General features: G+C 34.7%; 1 protein-coding gene across 2 annotated transcripts in view; it reads left to right on the top strand.

The window, feature by feature from the left end:
• Window positions 1–554: 554 nt before the first annotated feature.
• Window positions 555–23,401, top strand: part of LOC143223414 (solute carrier organic anion transporter family member 74D-like) — a 60,680-nt gene continuing 37,833 nt past the window's right edge. The window contains exons 1-2 of one of the 2 annotated variants that reach the window (XM_076451359.1): window positions 555–844; window positions 12,438–13,482. In XM_076451359.1, the coding sequence (XP_076307474.1) occupies window positions 12,465–13,482 (1,018 nt within the window). In that variant the 5' untranslated portion in view covers window positions 555–844; window positions 12,438–12,464. The remainder of the gene's footprint in view (window positions 845–12,437; window positions 13,483–23,401) is intronic. The other variant, XM_076451358.1, reaches the window with a different exon arrangement.

The following is a 23,401-nucleotide window of genomic DNA, read 5'->3' as shown; positions in this document are numbered from 1 at the left end:
AATAAACATTTTGTTTCATTTCAAAGAACGTCACAATTTAACAATGATAATATTTGTTAACGACTCTATTTTTGACCATCTAGGACTCTGTTTTATAATTTTTCTTCATATTAAATAATCCATTATCGGCGAAGTTTTTCATCTCATGGAAATATGTAGCACTATTTTCGCTGTTACAAACAGGAGCTTCATAAAATCAACATCCCAACTAAGTAATAGAGAAAAGTGTTGCTAAAAAAAGAAGTCGATTTCAAAACTGTTTCACTATATGGTCGATTATAAACACAAACCCTAAACTAGTTACAATAGCCTCTATAGAAGTTTTGAAGTTTGACGTTTGGGGTGACGAGTTTGATCGACAAATAGGTGAATTGGTGAACCGACGATAGTTAATTCGTGTTAAAGTATAATAGTGACAAATTATTAACGTCCCAAAGGAATAAACATTCTTTTATAATAAATTCAAAACAAGGGTGTATATTTTTAGATAAAATGCTGGTTGTTATTTGTTACTCACAGTTAGTTCTTGTTTGTTTTTTAAACAGTGCCGTTGATTATCTCAAGAACGCAAGTGCTGGCTCCCTCCATTACCTCCTAGCGCCATCTAGGAATAGACGTAGTCCTACCTGATATAGAAAAGAGTATTTACCTTGGATTCAGCTAAGTGGACGGCTGTGAAGAGAAAACCGTCTCGGGTTTCGTGTGGTAGAAGTCGCCTGTTCACCATACAGAGTAGTGCGTGAATATTTTCTACTACGTGGATTATTCGTCCCTCTTTAGGAATGACTTGTAAATATTTTTGCTGATCTCATTTTAATATTTCAATTGTTGAAACGAAAACGAGGTAAGAAATAAGCTTTATTCCGTGCTTTATAGAATACTGATAAGAAGACGAGACTCTAGTGATTTACATAGCTATTCCAGCTCTAACTTATGAACTGTTATTAACTCTTATGCATTTACTTTACTTTCTGATATTCATCCATTCCGTACATTTCTTTACTTCTCGGTTCACAAACTGAAGTCATATCTTGCTACATCAATTGCAGGAGTTTATAAAACAGACGAAAGAAAATAAGTCCGTTACGTAAAACCATAAAACTATCTTAATATTATGGTTTAGAAGTATTTTTAAAATAGCACTTATAAAATATTTTATTACATTCGAATCATATGATACGTCATCTCCTTGTGTCTATTTCAATTGCCTAATTCAGTATATTTTTAATTTGTAGTAATAGAAGTCTCACATTTTAGTTGATAATAATTGTGTATAACCTAGTTTTGAGGTTAAAAGTAAAAGTCTTCGTATATGGAATTTGTATTTTCTCATTGTTTTGGTTTTACGTGCATAAATTAAAGACTGAACGGGCAAGACACAAATAGTGGTAATCTGTGGAAGTTCCCGAGTCAAGTTTGAAACTTTAAAAAAAAATCAAATATTCGAACAGCTTTCAGTTTTACACAGTGGGTTTTGCCATGTTCGTGTTTTGTGAAGAGATGCACCTTTACTGTTCCGAAGTTTATGTTATTATCTTAGACATTTATGTAATTATTACATGTAGGGGAATGACGCAATTAACAAATAATTTTACACATAATGACATTTCGTAAAAACTAAAAATAGAGTAAATGTCAATACTTAATAAAGCAGCAGATGTTCATCATACGTGAATTCAAATATTAATCAGCTTCAGATCATCATATTCGTCAAACTAGAAGGGCAGAGATTGGAAGGTGAATCATCTACAAGTTATCATATCATTAAGATGAAAGGTAAATTTCAGTACCTTAATCAGCTGGAGGTTAACACGGTGTTACCAAGTGAATGGTAAACAACAGTAACTGGTTGAAATACCGATGATCACTCTTAGGAATATAGGAGTAAACAGTATTTGTATCAGATACAGGTTTATAAATCATCGTCAGTAGTGGATTAAACACCAATATTTAGATCAACTACAGATTATCGTATTATTAAAGTAGGCTAAAGACCAGTATAGGAGGCAACTACACATTATCACTTTTCAGGGAAAGTAGGGTTAACATTACTACCTGAATAAACGCTAGTCGATCATTTTAAGGAAAAGTATCAGTATCTGAAGCAGCTGCAAGTTGTCATTTTGTTAATTTCAAGGGTACGGTAGAAATAAGTGTCCGACTCAGAATTAGGTACGACAGGCATTACTATGAAATATAGGGTAAAGATTGGTGTCTTAATGCAGTGCAGGTTATCATGTTATAAACGAAAATAGGGTAAACAACATTATATAGATCAGATATTGTAACTATTTTCTGGGGAAAGTTGAGTTGAATACCAGAACATACATCAGGCGCATATAAGAATAGGAAAATATCGTTTTCTGTGTCAACTACATGTTACAATTTTTGTATGTGTTTATGATAACTATTACTAAATTAGCTACAGTTACATATATTCTTATGAATAACTGGGTAACACGAGTCAGCTATAAAATTGTGCTGAACCAACTACAAAAAAACAAGATATTTAAGAATTTTAAAGTGTAAATGTTCCCTTCAGTAAGTTCCAACGTATAATCCCATCGTTTCGAGGTGTTGCTATGTGTTTGTTTGTGCAGAAACGTTTCTAAGGAGTGAGAACATAATTTAATACAATATCAAAATCGCTTTTCTCATTCTATATTTCAAGTGCAGTATATAAATCCACATTCCGTCTTACATGTTTTTACTTCTTCGCCTACTTTTAACGTTGAATTTCAAAATCGAGAGTTCCACGTGTAAGCTGATATTTCTTGCCCAAGGGCTTTTGATGTCACTGCTCAGACCATTATTAATCGTCTATAACACGTTTACTGGTATTTTAACCGGTCAAGATCCTTTAGAAGTCAGTAGGAGGTCACCACAAGACAATCTAAGAAAAGGGACTTTTGCACAACCTACCAATCTTGAATCTTTTAGACATGCATTTTAACTATTAACTCCGACCTGAGAAAGGATCTTGGTGTCTTCATGATTTATCTTATTTAACAATGGAAGTATACCTCGTCTATAATAAAAGTTTTTGTTACCTATAGTTTGCTGAATTAGTTGAGATACTTACTGTGCACCAATTATTATTTTCCGAGCTCCTTGGATAACGCCTTATTAATTAAAGTTACTTTCGAGCTGTTTATTCCTCGGCTGATGTTCACAGCATATTGGAATTCGTTCGTTAATTTTTTTAGTAGTTCACAAAATAACCTCAGTTGTCTTCTTGCAACGTTTTGCCTATTTTATGTTATTGGTTAACATGCCTCAGGATGTATCTTCAATGCTTTCTAATGTACCTTCAAGGAGTAAGTGTGTTTAATTAGTATTTACTCTTTGGGAGAAGTGTTTGAAAGACCAACTGGTTTAAGAAACGGAAGATATGTTTAGGACAAGTACAAATAATTTAACGAAATGCAGATGTAGGACCTGAGATGGATGAACTATAGGAGCAGAGAGAGACAGAAAAAAAAAAAAGACGAAATAACCCACGAGGTCAAGAAGAAGCCAGTAGAACGCATAAGTTTAATACACACACACACATATATGTATATGAAAATTGAAAACGGGTATAATACAAAATGAACCTATAAGATATTAACCCGGACAGTGAAATTGTAGGATAACTTAGAAACTATTGTCCAAAAAAATCACAGCCAATATGTTGCGATAAAGACCTTACAGACTGTGGTTAGAATATCAATATGAGGTAGTTCATTTCAAGATATTTCTTATGATGTATCTTACCTCAGAAGAATCGAAAGAAGCAAGAACTCAAAACAAAGATAACACACTAAATCTTAATGTTAGGACTAGTAAACAAAGCGAGAAAAACCTAGTCTACTTTATTAAATCAAGAATAAAACCATAAGACAAACAGACGAACTGTGTTAAAATTGGGCGTGGTTTATTCTGTAATTATCGTCACAAAGCAACTTATCTGTTAGGCTAGATATTGTTCTGAAGCAACATTTATAAAGTAAAGCCTCATCAATGTAAGCTTAGCCAAAACTGATAAATGTATATTTTTCTATATAGAAGAAGCAGATAGAAACTAGAAAATTACCAGAGACAGCCATTATTATTCCTCAGAACAACTCAAGTTAAATTAAATGTAAGAACAAGGAATGCATTTAACCAAACTACACGGCAGTTACTCTATACAAATAGGTACTGATGTTTTGTAGGTGTTGTAACTCTGCAAGTAACTAAAGTTACAAGTTATTTATTTGTAACGAAATATATCTTGAGAGTAAGCGTGTTCTGTAGCTAGCGGTTTCAATAAAATATAGCATTGTATTTAAACGTATTTTCCTTCTTCAATAGTATTTAAACTATTCAAAACTGACTCCTTTGTACTCACGAAATTGGATGACGTTTAACAATACTCTCGTGATTGGATGACAGTGTTTAACAATACTCATGTGATTGGATCACTGTTTAACAAATAGATTATCGGTGTGGTCTGGATTAACCCACCACCTAGTGAGAAATTCTAGTAAGGAAAAAAAAGTTAAAAAATTACTGCACTATCTTTTACCTTACAGGATCCAGAAGTTTAGTAACTATCCTTTACCTAAAAGGATCCAGAGTTTTAGTAGGTCCTACTTACGAACTGTATTTGCAATAATAGGAACAACTAACAGAAAATTAATTTATAACATAGTAAAGATGAATTATAACTTTATATCTAAAACACCAAAACATTCTTTAATATGTTTAAATGTCACAAGTTTTAATTTATTTTACTTTCTTATGCTACGGCCTCAACAAGGTAGTAGAATATACTATTACCAAAGTTTCATGGTCATAATAAATGGCGCTCTTTTTATAAAATACGACTACACTGTCAGCCTTACACATTACATATTCTATTATACATTTATAATAAAATAGAATTCGAATTATAGAGAAAATAGGAGAAAGCAAGAATAATTATTATTAATTGTAAGGTTTCCACTGCCAACAATATCCGTGACTTTGCTAACGATAATTTTCTTTCTTTAGATATCTTTGAAACTTGTGAATATATAATTACAAAAGTTAAACTTATGAGTACCACCAGAATCGTTTTATTAGCATACTGGAAGCTTTGACTGACCACAACAACAGAGTTAATGATGAATTAAAGTATTATTAATAACTTGAATATGCCGCATTTCAGCGAGGCCCGCCATGGCCACGTGATTAAGGCACTTCACTCGTAATTTGAAGGTTGCTGGTTCGAATCCCTGTCACACCAATCATGTTCGCTCTTTCAGCCGTGATGGCGTTATAATGATCGGTCAATCCCACTATTCGTCGGTAAAAAAAGAGTAGCCCAAGAGTTAGCAGTGGGTGGTGATGACTAACTACCTTCCCTCTAGTCTTACAGTGTTAACTTAGGGACAGCTAGCGCAAATAGCACTTGAGTAGTTTGCGCGAAATTCAAAACAAAACAAACCATTTCACTGGAGCCATTTATATGGAGGCGTATGCACGCTTTCCCCATAAAAATAATTATAATTTGATTGTAACTTAAGTAAGCATATTTTAGTTTTGATTAAATCAGCACAAGAAGTCTATGAATATTTTGGTTTTACTCTTCAAACCGCCATCATGTAACGAATGCCAACTCTAAGAATCTCCCTGAGGAATATACAAAATAATATTTTTAGTCACTTTCATAATACATTCTTTTATTAGAGACAGTTAAAGTATTTTTGTAAATGAATTTATGACTTTAAAACTGTAAAAAAATAGAGGTTGGTAAATCCAATCTGAGTTTAACAAGATAGTTCTGTTAAATATTGTGTTATTGGTACCATTTTTTACATTACACGTTCACTGAATATCATACTTTTGTATTCAGATCTCATGTATGACGTATACATTAATGACCTGCTAATAGATCAATAAAAAAATTATCTCTAGTTAATAACGTGAATGCTGGCTGTTATCCTGATAGGAACACAAATGTGAACCTTAAGATTGGGTTAACGAATTAACCATCTGAGTCAGGTCAGTTGTGCTCACTACAGTAGAAGAACCGGATTCGTTAGATCTGCCATCTTAGTAGGAAATTTACTTTATAACTAAAGTTATAGGCATTACCCGTAAAGACGTTATCAAATATGAAACATTTTTTTACTTCGTTGTTTGAAAACGCATATGTTAGAAACTTTCATCTCGAAATAACTGGTTGATTGTTGGAGACATATAAAATGACGTATAAAAATGTATATGTTTGAAAGTTTTGCCTTGGAATAACTTATTAATTATTTAAGTAAGACATAATTACATAATTTCGTTTAAAACGAAAGTTTTAAACTATTTCACTTGGCATTATATTGATTAAATATTTAAATATGCTCAAAATTCCTAAATACTGTAATGGTTTATTAATGCTAATAATAGACTGACAATTGTAACTTCGCCTGTCCACTTAACTCTATTTCTCGTCAGTTTGTTTTTTATCCCATTACTGTACGTTCGGTTTTCTCTCCTTCCCTGTTGTTCAGTTTTTGACTTTATTTTTGACATTTTATATCTTGCACTAACTGCGGTAACGCTATATCCTGCCACTATCTCGCTAATAAGTAATCCAGTCGTGCCCGTATTATTCAATGTGTTACGTAACATTTGGGTAAGGTTGCATCTTTTAAACACAGCACAAATGGACGTTGTTATTAAATACATCTCTAAGAAGACAGGAAGAACAATTTTAACAAAATGTAAATAGAAACACGAGAGCAAGTTTAGGTTAAACACGACGAAAAACATCTTTAACCTACACATTTCTTTCCATCGCTTTGTTTCCACCAGTTACTGTATTCAAAAAGCATTATTTAGATACAAACACAAAACGACCTCTGTTGTTAAGTAGAGTCATTAGGATCATGGCAACAAAGGCTTGCTTACTACTCCAATTAAAAAAGAAAATCGAGTCATTAAAACAAATCGTTGTTAAATCGCAACACTTAGGAATGAAAACCCGAAAACAAGTAAATGAAGCCATATTAAAACAGCGAAATACATATATAATGAGAGATATGATTCTGAACTAAAATTAGGAAAAACGTAGAAATCGAGAATGTATTTTATTGTGTCAGTAAAGCGTGTAGAATTGTCTATTTTTTTACAAGAATGATATACGTTACGAAAGGATAGAAGGGCAGAAAAACCGGTTGGTAAGATTTAGTTGTTCGATAGGAGAGGAGAATCCGGTAGGCCCGACCTTGGGACTAAGCGCAGACGCAACTGTAGTCTCGGCAAAGTCAAGGCTATAGTGGGTTGATGCATGAATTTCGTTTACAGTCCCTACCTGCTTACGGCCGCTTGGTTTCCTAATATATATAAAAAATGGGGTAGAAGATTAATCCACTTCACAAGAAAACACGTTTCTAATATCCAGAGTATAAAAAGACGTCGTAATGCTGTATTACAAATATGGCCGAGAAACTCTATCGTTTATGTTTTATAAGCTGTATGTGGATATACATGTACATTTCTGAGTTTCTTGTTAGATCAGGACGTGAGCTTCTTTGACAGATCTGAGGAATTGAGAAGAAATCAGCATCAGAGAGAGACCGTCTTTAAGAACACTATTTGTTTGGTTTTTCACTTCTATGATACAGAGTAAAATGCTATCCCGCGTTAATGATAGAGAAAACACAGACGCGAATATGACGGGTCTAACATGACGTGATAGGGATAATCATGTATAGAAACGCATACATCAACCCTCTCTCTCTGAAACAATAACAGTATAGTATCAAAGAGGTCATAGTTGCAACTAGTTTTTGTTGTAGAAGTGTGTGTTCTGTCCTGGCATGCCCACGTGGTTAAGCTACTCCACTCATAATATGAGGGTCGCGGGCTCGAATCCCCGTCACACCAAACATAATCGCCCTTTCAGCCGTGGGTGCATTATAATGTTACGACCAATCCCACTATTCGTTGGTAAAAGAGTAGCCCAAGAGTTGGCGGTGAGCGGAAATGAGTAACTGCCTTCCCTCTGGTCTTATACTGCTAACTTAGGGATAGCTAGCGCAGATAGCTTTCGTGTAGCTTTGCGCGAAATTCAAAACAAACTAAACCTAGAACTGTGTTCAAAATAATTACAACAAATCACACACACACACATATATATATATATATATATATACATTTGGATAAGTGTACAACATGTTATTATGTAATATACAGATACATCAGAATATCAGTAGCGAATGTTATTCTCAGATTTTACTATTATAACGTTTATGATGAGAATATTTGATAAAATAAACCAATGATGACGGTAGTAATATATATTGAATCATTCTTACATAGTGCTAAATTCTCGTTTATATACAGATTATTTAATTTGTCGAAGATAAGTGCGTTAAGTTGGAAAGTTAATATCACTTAATGAGACTTTTCCTGAATCTACAAGACACCACACGTACCGAAATGAATGATGCAATTTGTAGAACATTAAATTAGCACAATGTATTTTGAGTTGTATAGTTTGATATTTATTATAATAGCAGTATTCAGCTATGCTATTTGTATTTTAAGTTTTTTATTTTACATTCAAGATGTATTTTTAATGAAAATTTCAGAATTTAAGAGAGGGGTGGAACTGCCCCACTTGTTAGTTAGTGATATTTCTTTATAAATCAGGTCAAGTGGTTAGGGCAACTTACTCGCAATGTGAGGATCATGGGGTCGAATCACCGTCCCACAAAACACGCTCATAGGGAGCGTTATAATCTAACAGTCAACCAGTCTGTTCGTTGGCGGTAGGTGATGATGCTGACTAACTGTCTTCCCTCAGTATTTCACTGTTAACTTAGGAACGATTAGCACATATAGTCATCGTTTAGTTTTGTGCGAAATTCAAAACTTACACCCGTGAATAGTTTTTTTTTTAAATATATGAAAAGCAACGAATCGTTTTTGGAATGATTATATATATGTAAATATATATATATATATATATATATAACAAGTTATGCATACGCAGAATCAGTTTGATAAAATACATGTTCCATTTGACTGGGAATTAAATTGAAATTCCAATACCTCCAGCACGTGTGCATCTGCGTATCGAAAACTCTTGATAGTTTAGACTGCTGACCTTACGCCTGAAAACGAGTTTCAAAAGTTTAACTAAATTCCAGCTATATTTTTCTTATAAGAGTGATTAATTTCATGTCTCCAGTAGTCACTATGCCAGAGAATGTTTTGTTTGACGTGTAAATGTGGGAGCACGAGCACATATAATAAAAACTTGGATGTGTTTCGTGATTCTGTTTGCACACAAAGCCCGCATGAGCTAGTTTTTTTACATTTAAGAAGAATTTATTTGGTTTGGTTTTGTTTGTTTTGAATTTTCGCGCAAAGCTACTCGAGGACTATCTGCGCTAGCCGTCCATAATTTAGCAGTGTAAGACTAGAGGGAAGACAGCTAGTCATCACCACCCACCGCCAACTCTTGGGCTACTCTTTTACCAACGAATAGTGGGATTGACCGTAACATTATAATGTCCCCACGGTTGAAAGTTTGTTTGCTTGTTTTGAATTTTGCGCAAAGCTACACGAAGGCTATCAGCGCTAGCTAACCCTAATTAAGTATTGTAAGACTAGAGGGAAGGCAGCTAGTCATCACCACCAACCGCCAACTCTTGGGTTACTTTATTCCCAACGAATTGGAGGATTGACTGTCACATTATAACGCCCTTACGGCTAAAAGAACAAGCATGTTTGGTGTGACGGGAATTCGAACCCGCAACACTAAGATTGCGAGTCAAGCGCCTGGCTCTATTCGGTTTAGAAAAAAATAACAAATCGTTGAATGAAAACTAACTCGATTCTATCAACTTTTATTTGGAGTGTTCAAAGCTTACAAGAAATGAATTTTCTTTGTTTATTTGTTTCAGAGCACAACCACAGTACGCTATCTGCTGAGTCCCCCTTTAGGAATCGAATCCCGGATTTCACTACAGTAAATCCACAAACTTACCGATGCTCCACTAGGGAACACAAGCAATAGAAATATTCAGATCTTATTTAATCCAACATCACGCCAAACTGTTTGATTTATCACAAGTTTCTAACCATGAATCATTTTTTTTATAATAATTTTGCGATTTATATAAAAATATTCAGAAAACGTAGTTGAAGAAGTTTAAAATTTACTCGTATGTTTAGGGAATGAGTAATTTTCAACAGATGTGCTAGAAAAATCCGACAAAATTGATTCACATGTTCTTTAAATAAAAATAACTGCAAAATACGTCCCCCACTGGTACACCGGTAAGTCTACAGATTTACAACACTCAAATCAGGGGTTTGGTTCCCCTCAGTGGACTCAGCAGATAGCCCGATGTGGCTTTGCTCTAAGAAAAATACACACATACATGCAACATACGTAAATTGGATCGTGTACGTTGTAAGGAAGCCTTCCAACGTCAAAAGCTAAAATCAATATATGTTAATGTAAAGGAATTTCATTTTAAGCTAATGCCATCTCTACTCTTTCTTGCTTTTGGTATTTTTTTACCAATGTTTTCCTTACATTAGTCTCAATTTTTATAGAAAGTAAATATATTATACAATCAGATCTTATAATATCGAAGTGATCTTTTTTGTAACATTATACTATCTTTTTTATTGCTACGGCATAAATCGGACATACTTTAAGATGTTATAAGGTCAACGTACGTACATTTTGATACATTTGAAGAATATAAATCATGGGCCCGGCACGGCCAGGTGGTTAAGGCACTCGACTCGTAATCCGCGAGTTCGAATCTCCGTCACACCAAACATGCTCACCTTTTCAACCGTGAGGGCGTTGTAACGTCACAGCCAATCCCACTATTCGTTAGTAAAAGAGTAGCCCAAGAGTTGGCGGTGGGTAGTGATGCCTAGCTGCCTTCCCTCTAGTCTTACACTGCTAAATTAGGGATGGCTAATGCAGATAGCCCTCGTGTAGCCTTGCGCGAAATTCAAAGCAAATCAATCGGTCCAGATATTCAAATACGACACGTAATTTTTACTTTGTGATTCATTAAGCTTTATTTCTAGATTAAAACGGTTTTCTTTATTTTACTCTAAAATATATGTAATATTTTCTTATAAATAAGCGCGAAATTCTTAAAAACAACCGATCCTGATCTGCCTTTTTTTTTTTAGAAATAAAACATTTATTTCTGATTGCAATTCATAAATTTCAACCTGCTTATTAACTTGATTAAAAGATAAAGAATGTTATTCTTGCTTTCTATTCAAAACATTAATTACTATTTTGGCGTAGTGTCACAACCGCAGGAAGTTTTTAGTATTTTCTTAAATCTTAAATCATATTTTTTGAAAACTCGAAAGAACTGCTATTAACCCAAAATTCTGTCAATGTATTGTCAATAGCTAGGCTAGACCGTCATGTTAAAGATTCATAATTTTGAACTGTTGGTTAGAGAGAGAAGGCAATTAGTTAGTACCAATCGCCATCCACTTGGTTACTCTTAATAGAATAGAGATTGATACCGATTTTAAGAAGGCACCGATATTTTTAAGTGCGGATCGTACTCAGTACCAAATCGCCTTCGCGAACCGTGGAATTTCCAATACGCAACCTGGCACGCTATGCACTAAGTCGTGCCCAGTATTCGTATTGTTAGAAACTCTAAGCTTCTTAAACTTACGAAACATGAAAAAAATAAAATAAAAAATGGAGTTTTCTGGAAACTTCGGTACAGTGCTCCTATAGGAGGTAAAATCTCGTAAACAATAGCTTCTGATCCACAAGAGTTTGTTTGTTTGGAATTTCGCACAAAGCTACTCGAGGGCTATCTGTGCTAGCCATCCCTAATTTAGCAGTGTAAGACTAGAGGGGAGACAGCTAGTCATCACCACCCACCGCCAACTCTTGGGCTACTCTTTTACCAACGAATAGTGGGATTGACCGTACATTATAACACCCCCACGGCTGGGAGGGCGATAATGTTTGGCGCGACCCTCGGATTACGAGTCGCACGCGCTGGGCCATGCCAGGTCCTCATCCACACGAGAACACTTGTGTTAAACAAATCTTAATTGATAAATGTTTTGGAAGATTAATTTATTTTCAAATCAGACAAACACAGGGTGGTAAACTGGTGTTGGAAATAGTTGAGGCTGAGAATTTTGTAATTCTTATTTTTAATGAATCCAAAAATAGCCTTTCGTGATATAAATGATTTTTAATCGATTTACTATCCGTTTCGTACAACCCAATAAATAATCTTTTATTGTTTGTAAGTGTTGATCTTATGATAAAAATGTTAATCTCTTTATAAGGACACTAAGGAAAGGAAGAGACCTAAACTGGTTTAAAATAAGAGCTAATCTTGTGTATATATATTTAATTTCATGTAATTAATGTGTTTGATTCTCTGTGAAAAATCTGTTGAAACTTTCAGAAGTCCGCTTTAACGTGGTGTGGAGCTATGCAGCGGTGGCGTCCTTCATTATTGAAGATGATGAAGAAAGACAAGCCAAGGAGTATCGAAGACGAATGTAAGATACCAATGAATCCCAATGGGAATGACTCCAGAACCGTCATTATGTGCAACAGTCATAAAGTGCCAAACGGTATGGAAATCAACGGAAAATCCCTATCGGGCATTACTGAAAATATTGTAGTCCATAATGAACATTATGCTGATGATATTGAAAAACCTCATTGCGGGCTAGGTTCTTTTAGGCCAAAGTGGTTGCAAACGTTAGCAAATAAGAAGACATTTGTGGCTATATTTTGTCTCACTAGTGTATTACAGGGTATGTACTCCACATACTTTGTGAGTGTCTTAACTACAATAGAAAAACTGTACCGTGTGGAGAGTAAAACTACGGGGATTATATTATCTGCGACTGAAATCGGACAAATAGGTGGCGCTTTCTTTTTAACATATTATGGTGGCCAAGGTCATCGCCCAAGATGGATAGCTTTTGGAACATTATTATTTGCCACAGCATGTATATTCTGTTCTACTCCGCATTTCCTTTTTAAGATCAATTACCCAGTTTATGCTAACCAAGGTAACATTGATAATAACCGGACTGTTGAAACTCTTCAAAAGCTACACGCAGAGCTGTGTCATAACAAATTATCTCCTTCTTATAAAACCACCGAGTCGATTGTTGAGCTCTGGGACCCAGTCTTCTACCCTACGAGCAAAAATGTAACATCAGTATCGCAAGAGCACAGCACCACGTGGCAGAGACATTCATTGAATGATAATTCCACCAACCAACTCCCACCATCAGAACCTTATTGGTTAGACAGTGGTTCCCATTGTAATTCCCCAAATGTACCAAATAACCCAAGTCAAAGAACTGGATTTGTTCTTGCGATATTTTTCGTCAGTCTTTTATTTATCGGGATTGGAGCGACTGCAGTTTACACTCTTGGCATTCCTTATATTGACGATAACGTAGCAACACGAGACTCTCCAATGTATTTTGGTAGGTGTATTATAAGCACTTCGGCTGTTATCAAAACTTGATAAAATTTGTTTTTATACAGGAAAATAAATATTTATATATTTTTTTTAAAAAAGGCCCGGCATAGCCAGGCGTGTTAAGGCATTCGACCTGTAATCTGAGGGTCGTATGTTCGAATCACGGTCGCATCAAACATGCTCGTCCTTTCAGCCGTGGGGGCGTTATAATGTGACGGTCAATCGTTGGTAAAAGAGTTGGCGGTAAGTGGTGATGACTAGCTGCCTTCTCTCTGGTCTTACACTGCTAAATTAGGGACGGCTAGCACAGATAGCCCTCGAGTAGCTTTGTGCGAAATTCAAAAACAAACAAACTATATTTTTAAAAAATCAACACATTCTAATATTCGAAGAACAAATGCAGGCTGTGAGTGATTCTTCACTAGTTTATTTCTTTATTATTTCGAGAGGACAACAGGTGAAGGCGGTATTTTTGTTCAGATTGTTTATCGGTAATCTTTCCACCCCAGGGATGGAACCCCGAATTTTAGCATTATAAGCTGAACCACCGGGAGGAAAGTATGATCATGAAGTTGAAGGGAAGCATTTATTTGGTAACTTTTTGTATTAAATTAAGAATTGCTTTTTTTTTTTCTAGGGAAGGAGAAGGGAAGAGATAATCGAACAGAGATACTTTAGTCTTAGTACCAGACAAGCTGTTCCAAAATTGCGAATGAAAATACGTTAAAATAATGAATAAATCGAATAACATTAAGTTATTCTTAAAGTCGAAGGGACTGTTCATGGAGATAATTTTGAACAGTGGTAATACATTTCTAAACCAGAAAGAGTTATTCGTCAGACAGCTATACAACAGTTGTAAAGTTAAAGAGGGTTGTTTTAGGGGATAACGTTGAAAAGTGGTAATACAATCGTTGCAACCACTGTCACCAATCTGAAGTTTTTCACCATGTCTATTGGTGGTGCATATATTGTATTTTGTAACTCTAGCGTTGTTAACAGAACTATTTTATATTAATATAAATTCAATTATCGTTAAGTGTTAAAAGTTTATTATCTTATTTATCTACGCGCGTTTAATGTATGCCAAGTGACTTGTGAGTAGGTTTCATACCTTATATAGTCAGCCACGATAGTGCAGTTTGTCTAACTTATATTTACCTGTCTAATTGCATTAAATGTGTTTAGTAAGGATTTACGATGAAAATGTCAGGTACTTAATATCTTACTCGGTAGGTGTAGTGATAAAGTTTTGACAATATTATCAGTGTTGGTATTTTTAATAAAAGACTGTTAATTCCTTAGAACAAAGTGTTTGAAAATAATATAATAACCATTAAGGCCAAATTTAACATTTCCTGCAAATAATGTTATTTTAAAATATACTTCAGTTTACTATTTATTATCTTAAATTAATTACAAAAATATTTTGTAAAGAACTTGACCTCTTCTGTCAGACGAAAAGGTACGTGCTATAAAAATATAAAGCTGAAAATTAGCACCTGTTACACTGTCAAAATATAAAGCTGAAAATTAGCAGCTGTTACACTGTCAAAATATAAAGCTGCAAATTAGCAGCTGTAACACTGTCAAAATATAAAGTTGAAAATTAGCGCCTGTTGCACTGTCAAAATATAAAGCTGAAAATTAGCACCTGTTACACTGTCAAAATATAAAGCTGAAAATTAACACCTGTTACACTGTCAAAATATAAAGCTGAAAATTATCACCTGTTACTCTGTCAAAATATAAAGCTGAAAATTATCACCTGTTACTCTGTCAAAATATAAAGCTGAAAATTAGTACCTGTTACACTGTCAAAATATAAACTGAAAATTAACACCTGTTGCAGTGTCAAAATATAAAGTTGAAAACTAGCATGTGTCGCGTTGTCAAAATTATTGTAAAGCTTAAAATCAGCATGCCCTACGTTGTCAAAATGTAAAGCTTAAAATTAGTGTGTGTTGCGTTGTCAAAATACACAGCTTAGAATTAGCATGTGTAGTGTTTATGGGTTCTGTAAGTTTCGATTATTATCACAGCATCTTCAAGAAGTTTCAGGAACACGTGTAGTATTTTTTTATTTAATTCTGTATTATATAACTGAGTTCGTCATCATGACGTCCTCTATGCACTATTCTCTCAGTCTAGACATTAGTTGAGAAATCAGTTGATTTTCGATAATGTTTTTTCAACACTGAAATGATTATTAATGGAAACATTTTATACATTCTGTAAATAAATCCAAAACTAAAACTGGTTTGCTTATACCAACCAAAGCGAAGCCCGCGTTTAGAGTAAATAATGACGATCATACAAGACACGAGTATTCGTTACTTCCAGCTAAAAATCAGGTTTCGGTACTCATAAAAATAGCCCATGTAACTAATAATAAACTTTTTTAAACTAGTGTTTGAAACTATATTCAACAAAACATTGAATATATTTAACGAGAGAAATTAAATATTTCTCAAACTTTTTAAACATTTCGGGCAAGTGAAATCATAACTCAAAATGTTTCATTTATTCAGCAAACCTCTTTGAAAGAGAATGATTCTAGAACGTACATTGACTTTTAAGTAGTTAAAGAAAGTCACGTGCGATAGAGGGCGTTCAAAAAGGTGAACCTAATGTTCTTTATAAATATTAGTTCGGTTTTTGTATTATATTAATTATACTTCCTCAGTGTCTATATTCTTCACTTCTTGTTCTTTCACCCAAGATCATTATGTTTTCATAATTTATTTTATGGCTGAGTTCTTTGTATTTATTCACTTTTAAGCTGTTCATTAATTATGGTTATTAGAATTCCACTACTCTTATCAAGCCCTGGCATGGCCAGGTGGTTAAGGGACTTGGCTCGTAATCCGAGGGGGCGGGTTCGAATCCCCGTCACGCCAAGCATGCTCGCCCTTTCAGCCGTGGGGACGTTATAATGTAATGGTCAATCCCACTTTTCGTTGGTAAAAGAGTAGCCCAAGAGTTGGCGGTGGGTGGTGATGACTAGCTGCCTTCCCTCTAGTCTTACACTGCTAAATTAGGGACGGCTAGCACAGATAGCCCTCGAGTTGCTTTGTGCGAAATTCCAAAACAAATTACTGCTTTTCTGTATTGATTATTTTAATCATTTAACAATAACATTTTCTGGAAAAAATTACTTAAATGTTTAAAGAAAGCTGAAATATCCTCTATTTTATGTTCTATTTCTTAACATGAACCAAGGCATAAGCAATGTTATATAAGCTTCTAATTATACCTTGTCATGCGTTGAGAGCCAACTGTTGGGTAAGCCATTGCATGTTATTTTCCTATGTATGTTTATGTTAATAAGTTATGAAGTAATTCAATATTCACATTCAGTAAATTTATTGTCGCTTATTTTCCTCTCTTCAGTTGTGAATTTTATGATTGTATGGATGGAATTCATTTGTTTAAATAAGGAGTTTTGTTCATCGGGGTTATTAAAACTACTTAACACATCATGAACATATCTTTACCACGGGGGAATAAGGCTGTTTGTATTGCTTTTGTTTCTATAGAAATCATGAATCAGGTTGCTAGAGTACATACACACACAGACAATTTGTCTCACGCTAATCGTGTTTTAGTATACTTTTAAATTGACGTATATTTTTATGTGTGTTCTGGCATCCGTGTTTTTGAGTGCTATTAGAGTTTATTTAGGAATTGTATAAATAAATTCATTTATTTACAGAACAAAAAGATTTATTTATGGAGGATTTACTTTTATTGAACGTCTCCTATCGCACGAGGCTTCTGATTAAACGAATTTAAACCCAATGAACATTTTTGTCTCATTCCCCTCCTATCAACTGAATATTTCTGCTTAAGAAGCAAAACTTCTTGGATTATGGTTCGTTTCATTTACCCGAGAGAAACTAAACTTGTTTTAGAAGTATGTTTACAGTGTCTTCGTGTCATACATACGAACTTCTACGAACCAGCATTTTTGCATATGTTTGAATTTCTGGAGTTTCTAAAATGCGCTATCCTCATCAAACGTGCACTCGTCTTCTAATATTCTCACCTGTATTTTATTAAATTTACATTTCTGTCCTCCAGTGGCTCAGCGCTAAGAAACGGGTTTCAACATTTGAGGTAAGCACAGCATAGATAACCTTGTGTGTAGTTTGTATTTCATAACAAAACAAACAAATAAAGGTTTACATTCCGTTTACCTATTTTTGTTGTTGCTGGTAGTGTTTGTTTTGAACAACTAGACCCAAAGAAGCCGAAATTAATAAAGCATGAGTGATATTAGACTATTCCCTGGAATGTGGTGGGTGTATTAATTATTACCGCCATAACAACATATATAAATTATATTGTTTGTTTTACCTTTACGGCGAAGTCACTTGATGTTTATCTGCCCCAGCTAACTGGTTAACACAACTCACCGCCAACTCTTGAGTCTTTTTACCAAAGAAAAAGCAGGTAGTCCTCGTGCAGCTTTGTGCAAAATTAAAAAAGAAACAAGCAAACACCAACAAAAATTGGTATTGAGTGTCACACTATAACGTCCCCACGACTGAAAGGTTATTTGTCTGTAGTTACTCATAAAACTCCAGAAGATGCTATCTGTGCTTTGACCACAACGGGTATCGAAATTCGGTTTCTAGCGTTGTAGTCCGCTATTCCTCTGAATGAATAAGTATGTTCGAGGTCAAATTATTAAAATAAAGTTTTAGGTCATTTAGACAATTTATATATTTTGTACAGAAATACTTCGATGACCTTTTCGCTTCTTCCAATACTTTCAGACAAGCCAGCGGTAAGTCTTCGGATTTACAACAATAAAATCAGGGGTTCGATTCCCCTCGGTGGACACAGCAAATAGCCCGATGTGACTTTGCTATAAGAAACACGCATCTATACACTTTCAGACAACTTTTAACGACCTGTGTTTATTACGATATTTTTGAATATGAAAGGTAGCTATCTGATGGATTTTATGTTTTCACTTAACAACAGTAACAATTATTTTAATATATACTTTTGGTACAACTTAAAACCATTTTTAGACCTAGATTAGCAGTGTATATTAATTTTGTTTATTAATAAGAAACGTACTTATAGAGAACACGCAAGCTGAGAATATCAGGATAAAAGTAATGTTTGTTTTACACTATGTGTTTGATAAAGAGAAATAAAAGTTAAAAATTCCAGAAATTAAAACATATATATTTATACACATAGGTTTACACACTCAGTGGCCATTTTATTAAGTACACCCATCTAGTACCAGGTATTACCCCTTTTTGCCTCCATAACAGCCTGAATTCATCTCGGCATGGATTCAACAAGGTGCTGGAAACATTCCTAAGGATCTATGCTGACTGGATAGCATCATACAGTTCCTGCTGATTTGTCAGCCACACGTTCATGCTTCGAATCTCTCGTTCCACCTCATCCCAAAGGTGATCTATTGGATTTAAGATCTGAGGACTGTGCAGGCTATTAGAGTACACTGAAGCCACTGTCATGTTCGTGGAATCAGCTTGAGATGATGCGGAAGTAGCCATTAGAAAACGGGTAGATTGCGGCCATAATGGGATGCACTTGGTCAGCAACAATGCTCAGCTACGCTGTGGCATTCAAATGATGCTCAAATGGTATTAGGGGACCTAATATGTGCCAATAAAACATTACCCTCACTATTACACCACCATCACCAGCCTGTACCGTTGGCACAAGGCAGGATGAATTCGTGGATTCATACTGTTTACGTCAAATTCTGACTCTACCATCTGCATGTCGTAGCAGAAATCGAGATTCGTCAGACCACGCAACGTTTTCCCAATCTTCAATTGTCCAGTTTTGGTGGTCCTGTTCTTAGCTGACAGGAGTGGAACTCGACTTGGTCTGCTGTTGCTGTAGCCCATCTGCTTTATGGTTCGACGCGTTGTGCGTTCAGAGATGCCCTTCTGTACACCATTGTCGTAAAGGGTGGTTTGTTCAAGTATTTGTGGATTTCCTGTCAGCTTGACTGAATCTGCCCATTCTCCTCTAACCTTCTCATTAACAAGGTGTTTCCGCCCACAGAAGTGCTGCTCGCTGGACATTTTTCGTACCATTCTCTGTAAACCCTAAAGGTGAAAATCCCAAGAGGTCATCAGTTTCTGAAATGATGGAACCATCACGTCTAGATGCAACTCAATATATAAAGCATGCAGACATGGTAAAGTTTATTTCGGTTTGTTTTGAATTTCGCATAAAGGTACTCGAAATAGCCCTCAAAGGGCTATCTGTGCTAGCCGTCCCTAATTTAGCAGTGTAAGACTAGAGGGAAGGCAGATAGTCATCACCACCCACCGCCAACTCTTGGGCTACTCTTTTACCAACGAATAGTGGGATTGACCGTCACATTATAACGCCCCCACGGCTGAAAGGGCGAGCATGTTTGGCGCGACCGGGATTCGAACCCGCGACCCTCGGATTACGAGTCGAACGCTTTAACACACTTGGCCATTCCTTGGTTAACAACCTACTCACTTAAATACTTGTCGAAGAATCCGCAAACGATTGCGGCCCTATGTTCCTGGATGGAATCTAATGATGATAACTAACTAACTAACTAACTATGTGTATTAAAGAGCAGGTGTAAGTAACTCCCGAAGTGCCGAGAAACCGTGTTGGATAGAGTTTGAAGTTTATAGTAGTAAAAAACACTAGTACTATTGTAACTCAGGACAACTGCTATGGGTGTTTATACTTTTACTAATAAAGCAGAGAACAATGTTTCGACCTTCTTATGTCATCTTCAGTTTAACAAAGAGAGAGTTTGGAACTGACAGTTGCCGGACAGATGTAGGGATGAGAGTGCAAATTGGTACGGGATTGTAGGGGGCGTTGCTGTATGCTAGATATATGTAATAAGTATAGGACACTCGTTCATTGTGCTGTTAACTGTATATAAATAGTAAAAACATTTATTCTTTGTGTTGCTAGCTGTACTAGCTGGGGTACTCTTACCCTGGACGGAAGTTATGTAAACTCATGATTAATTAAAGGTCATTCTAGAACATGAAAAGCTGTTTCCTTTATATATATATATAATAATTAAAATAAACCAAAAAGCCCATAAAAACAGCAAAACACGAACGTGAAACCGTAAATTTGCATGTACATGTATCTCCTTATGAACCCGACAAATCTTCATGCCAAATTTGGTGAAGATTCATCAATTGGGGCGAAGTAGTTGGTGGTAAAAACCCCTCAAGATGCAAAATTAATTTTTTGTGTGTATTTCTCCATTGATCTAATAAACATCCATACCTACTGTGGTCAAGATCCATCCACACCCTGCGAAGTATTTACACAGACATACAATAGAAAGTACTATTATATTTATATAGTTGGTGCCAGTGCAGTAGTTCTGCATGTGGCGTCATGTCTTTACCCTGAAAATGGAGAAAAATAAAGTTATCCGTGACGGTAAACGGAGGTAAAATGGGAATAACGTGATCCTTATAGCAAATTTACATTCATACAGGATAAAACTTTCGCGAAGTTGGGGATTGCATATTGTGTAATAAAGTTTTTTTAGTATCATATAAGCTAGAGTTCCATTATAGTATGACGTAAGAAGTAAATAACACTAATTCATTATGTTCTTAGCTGTGTGTAAGTAGTAAAGAACACTCGTTCATTGTGCAGTAAATAAACCTCGAATTTCTGTTGTTAGTCGTATGTACCTAATTTTGAACATGACTATAACTATTACAAACAAATCAATCTGACTATTGTATTTATAGGATGTTTTCAGAATCGACCAAATCATTTCTGCAATATGATTATTGAAATAAAAATAACATGATTAATTTCTCAAATGATTTCATGACCATGAGAAAGTGTATAGAGGGCATCTAGATGAGGAACTGTAGGATAAAACACTCTAGAAAGTGTGATAATAATATTTTTGATGATGCGAGATCTTCAATTTTCTTTGCGAAAGTGCAATATTAATTGAATTTCACAGAACACATAAACAATAAATAACAGATTAATCCGCAGGATAACTATCTTGCTGAAGTCTGGTGAGTTAAAAAAATTGATAACTATATCCAGACGAAAATGTTTCTTGCTTAAAGAGAAAATGAATTTATTCATAAACATTTATTGCAGTTCTATGCTGAAGATTTTCGTTTTGGTTTTCACAAGCGATCTGGTGGAGATAAATGATTAACTGTGAATACGTTTATTAATGCAATGAATTACTTAAGTGTGACATATTGAAAACATGAAATACTTTGAAAGGAAGAAAAAATGTATTGTTTTTGTTTGGAATTCATGAATAATTCATTGTAAGACTTACAATATTTTAATCATTAGACAATGACAAATAAGAGCTTTTGTTATAAAACAAAGCCAAACTAAAGCAAAAGTAAGAAGAATATTTTCCTGGAATATTATACTGCTACACTCTGCTGTTACCTTCATGGAAGGTAACATGCTACTGCTGTCCTTTGATGTTGTACTCATGGAAATTATGCTTCTTCTGTCACATTTTACTGTTGTACTTACGAATGTACGTTTCTGCTGCTACATTTTTATTTTGATATATATGGAAAGCTTCTTCTGCTACACTTACCTGTTGTATTCACAGAAGGTAAAGTTATTGTGTATCCTCTGCTGATGTATTTATGGAAATGAAGCTTATGTTGCTTGTTGCGCTGACTTCGTGTAGCCTGAATCATAGGAACGGGAACAATGAAAGAAGTGGATCTCAGTAGTAATAAATATAAAAGTCAGAAACGGTAAGTATAAAATAAATAAAATGGAAACGGTAAGACCTCATATTGTTCTTAAATACAGATTAACAAATCGCTGGTCGAAACAGTAAGTTTTAATATTATTCTTAAATACGATTCAGCTAATCTCCGGTCGAAATGGTAAGCTTTAATATTACTATTAAATAAAGACCACCTAATCTCTGGTCGAAACGATAGGCTTTCTACTATTCTTATGTACGGATCAGTTAATCTCTGGTCGCAACCACATTAACAGTTAGATTTTTAGATAGCCAGTTATAATTTATAAATTCTAAAAAAAAAACCTTTTACCATATTTCATACCATAACTTACCAAAGAACTTAATTTTACAGAATTCTTCTAATTTTCAGGAGAGTAGAGAATAAAAGGCTTACTAAGTTACCAAATGTTACAGTTTTAAGTCGACATTCTAATAGAAAATAGTCTTAATAAGTAGCCAATTTAATAAAAATTATAACTTTATCTGCTTTCATTTAACGCATTTTCTATGTTAATTTCTTTGAATAGTGTTTTTTTCAATATTTATTTTATGAACATTAAAAACGAATATGTACGCTTATAAAGCAATAGTTTATTTTGAATTTTTAGCGCAAAGCTATACAAAATATCTCTGCAGTGGCGATTCTATTTCTGTATTGAGACGTCAATCATGAATCCGCACATTCACAGTCCAAACAAACTAATCACTAGGCCACATTCAGCTACAGCATCGTCCCTCTGTGACTTAGCACTAAGTTTAAGAGCCTATAACGCTAAAATTGGGATTCGACACCTGCGATAATCACGGCGATAATAGTCTATTGTATAGCTTTCCGTTTGTGAATAAATGTAACAAACTGTAATGCAACAGATACTACTAAAGTACTTTTATATTAAAGTTTGTAAATGGAAAGCTAATGTTTCGTAATAAAACTGTACAAAGTATATCCACCTAATATTTAAGGCTACAAGAATATGGTATGTCCCATAATAACAACATACAAGTCAGACAAACACAATGTTAGAATACTCTTTTGTAATGTAGCAAATTACCCATTCTATCATAATGAATGATATGCAGCTATAGCCGTTAAAAATTATCATGGATTATCTTTAAATGAATTTAAGAAAGATGGGATTTTTCTTTATTA

This window comes from Tachypleus tridentatus, chromosome 8, assembly GCF_004210375.1.
Source record: "Tachypleus tridentatus isolate NWPU-2018 chromosome 8, ASM421037v1, whole genome shotgun sequence".
In the NCBI taxonomy this organism is placed as follows: domain Eukaryota; kingdom Metazoa; phylum Arthropoda; class Merostomata; order Xiphosura; family Limulidae; genus Tachypleus; species Tachypleus tridentatus.
This window is presented reverse-complemented; position numbering and strand designations above follow the sequence as displayed.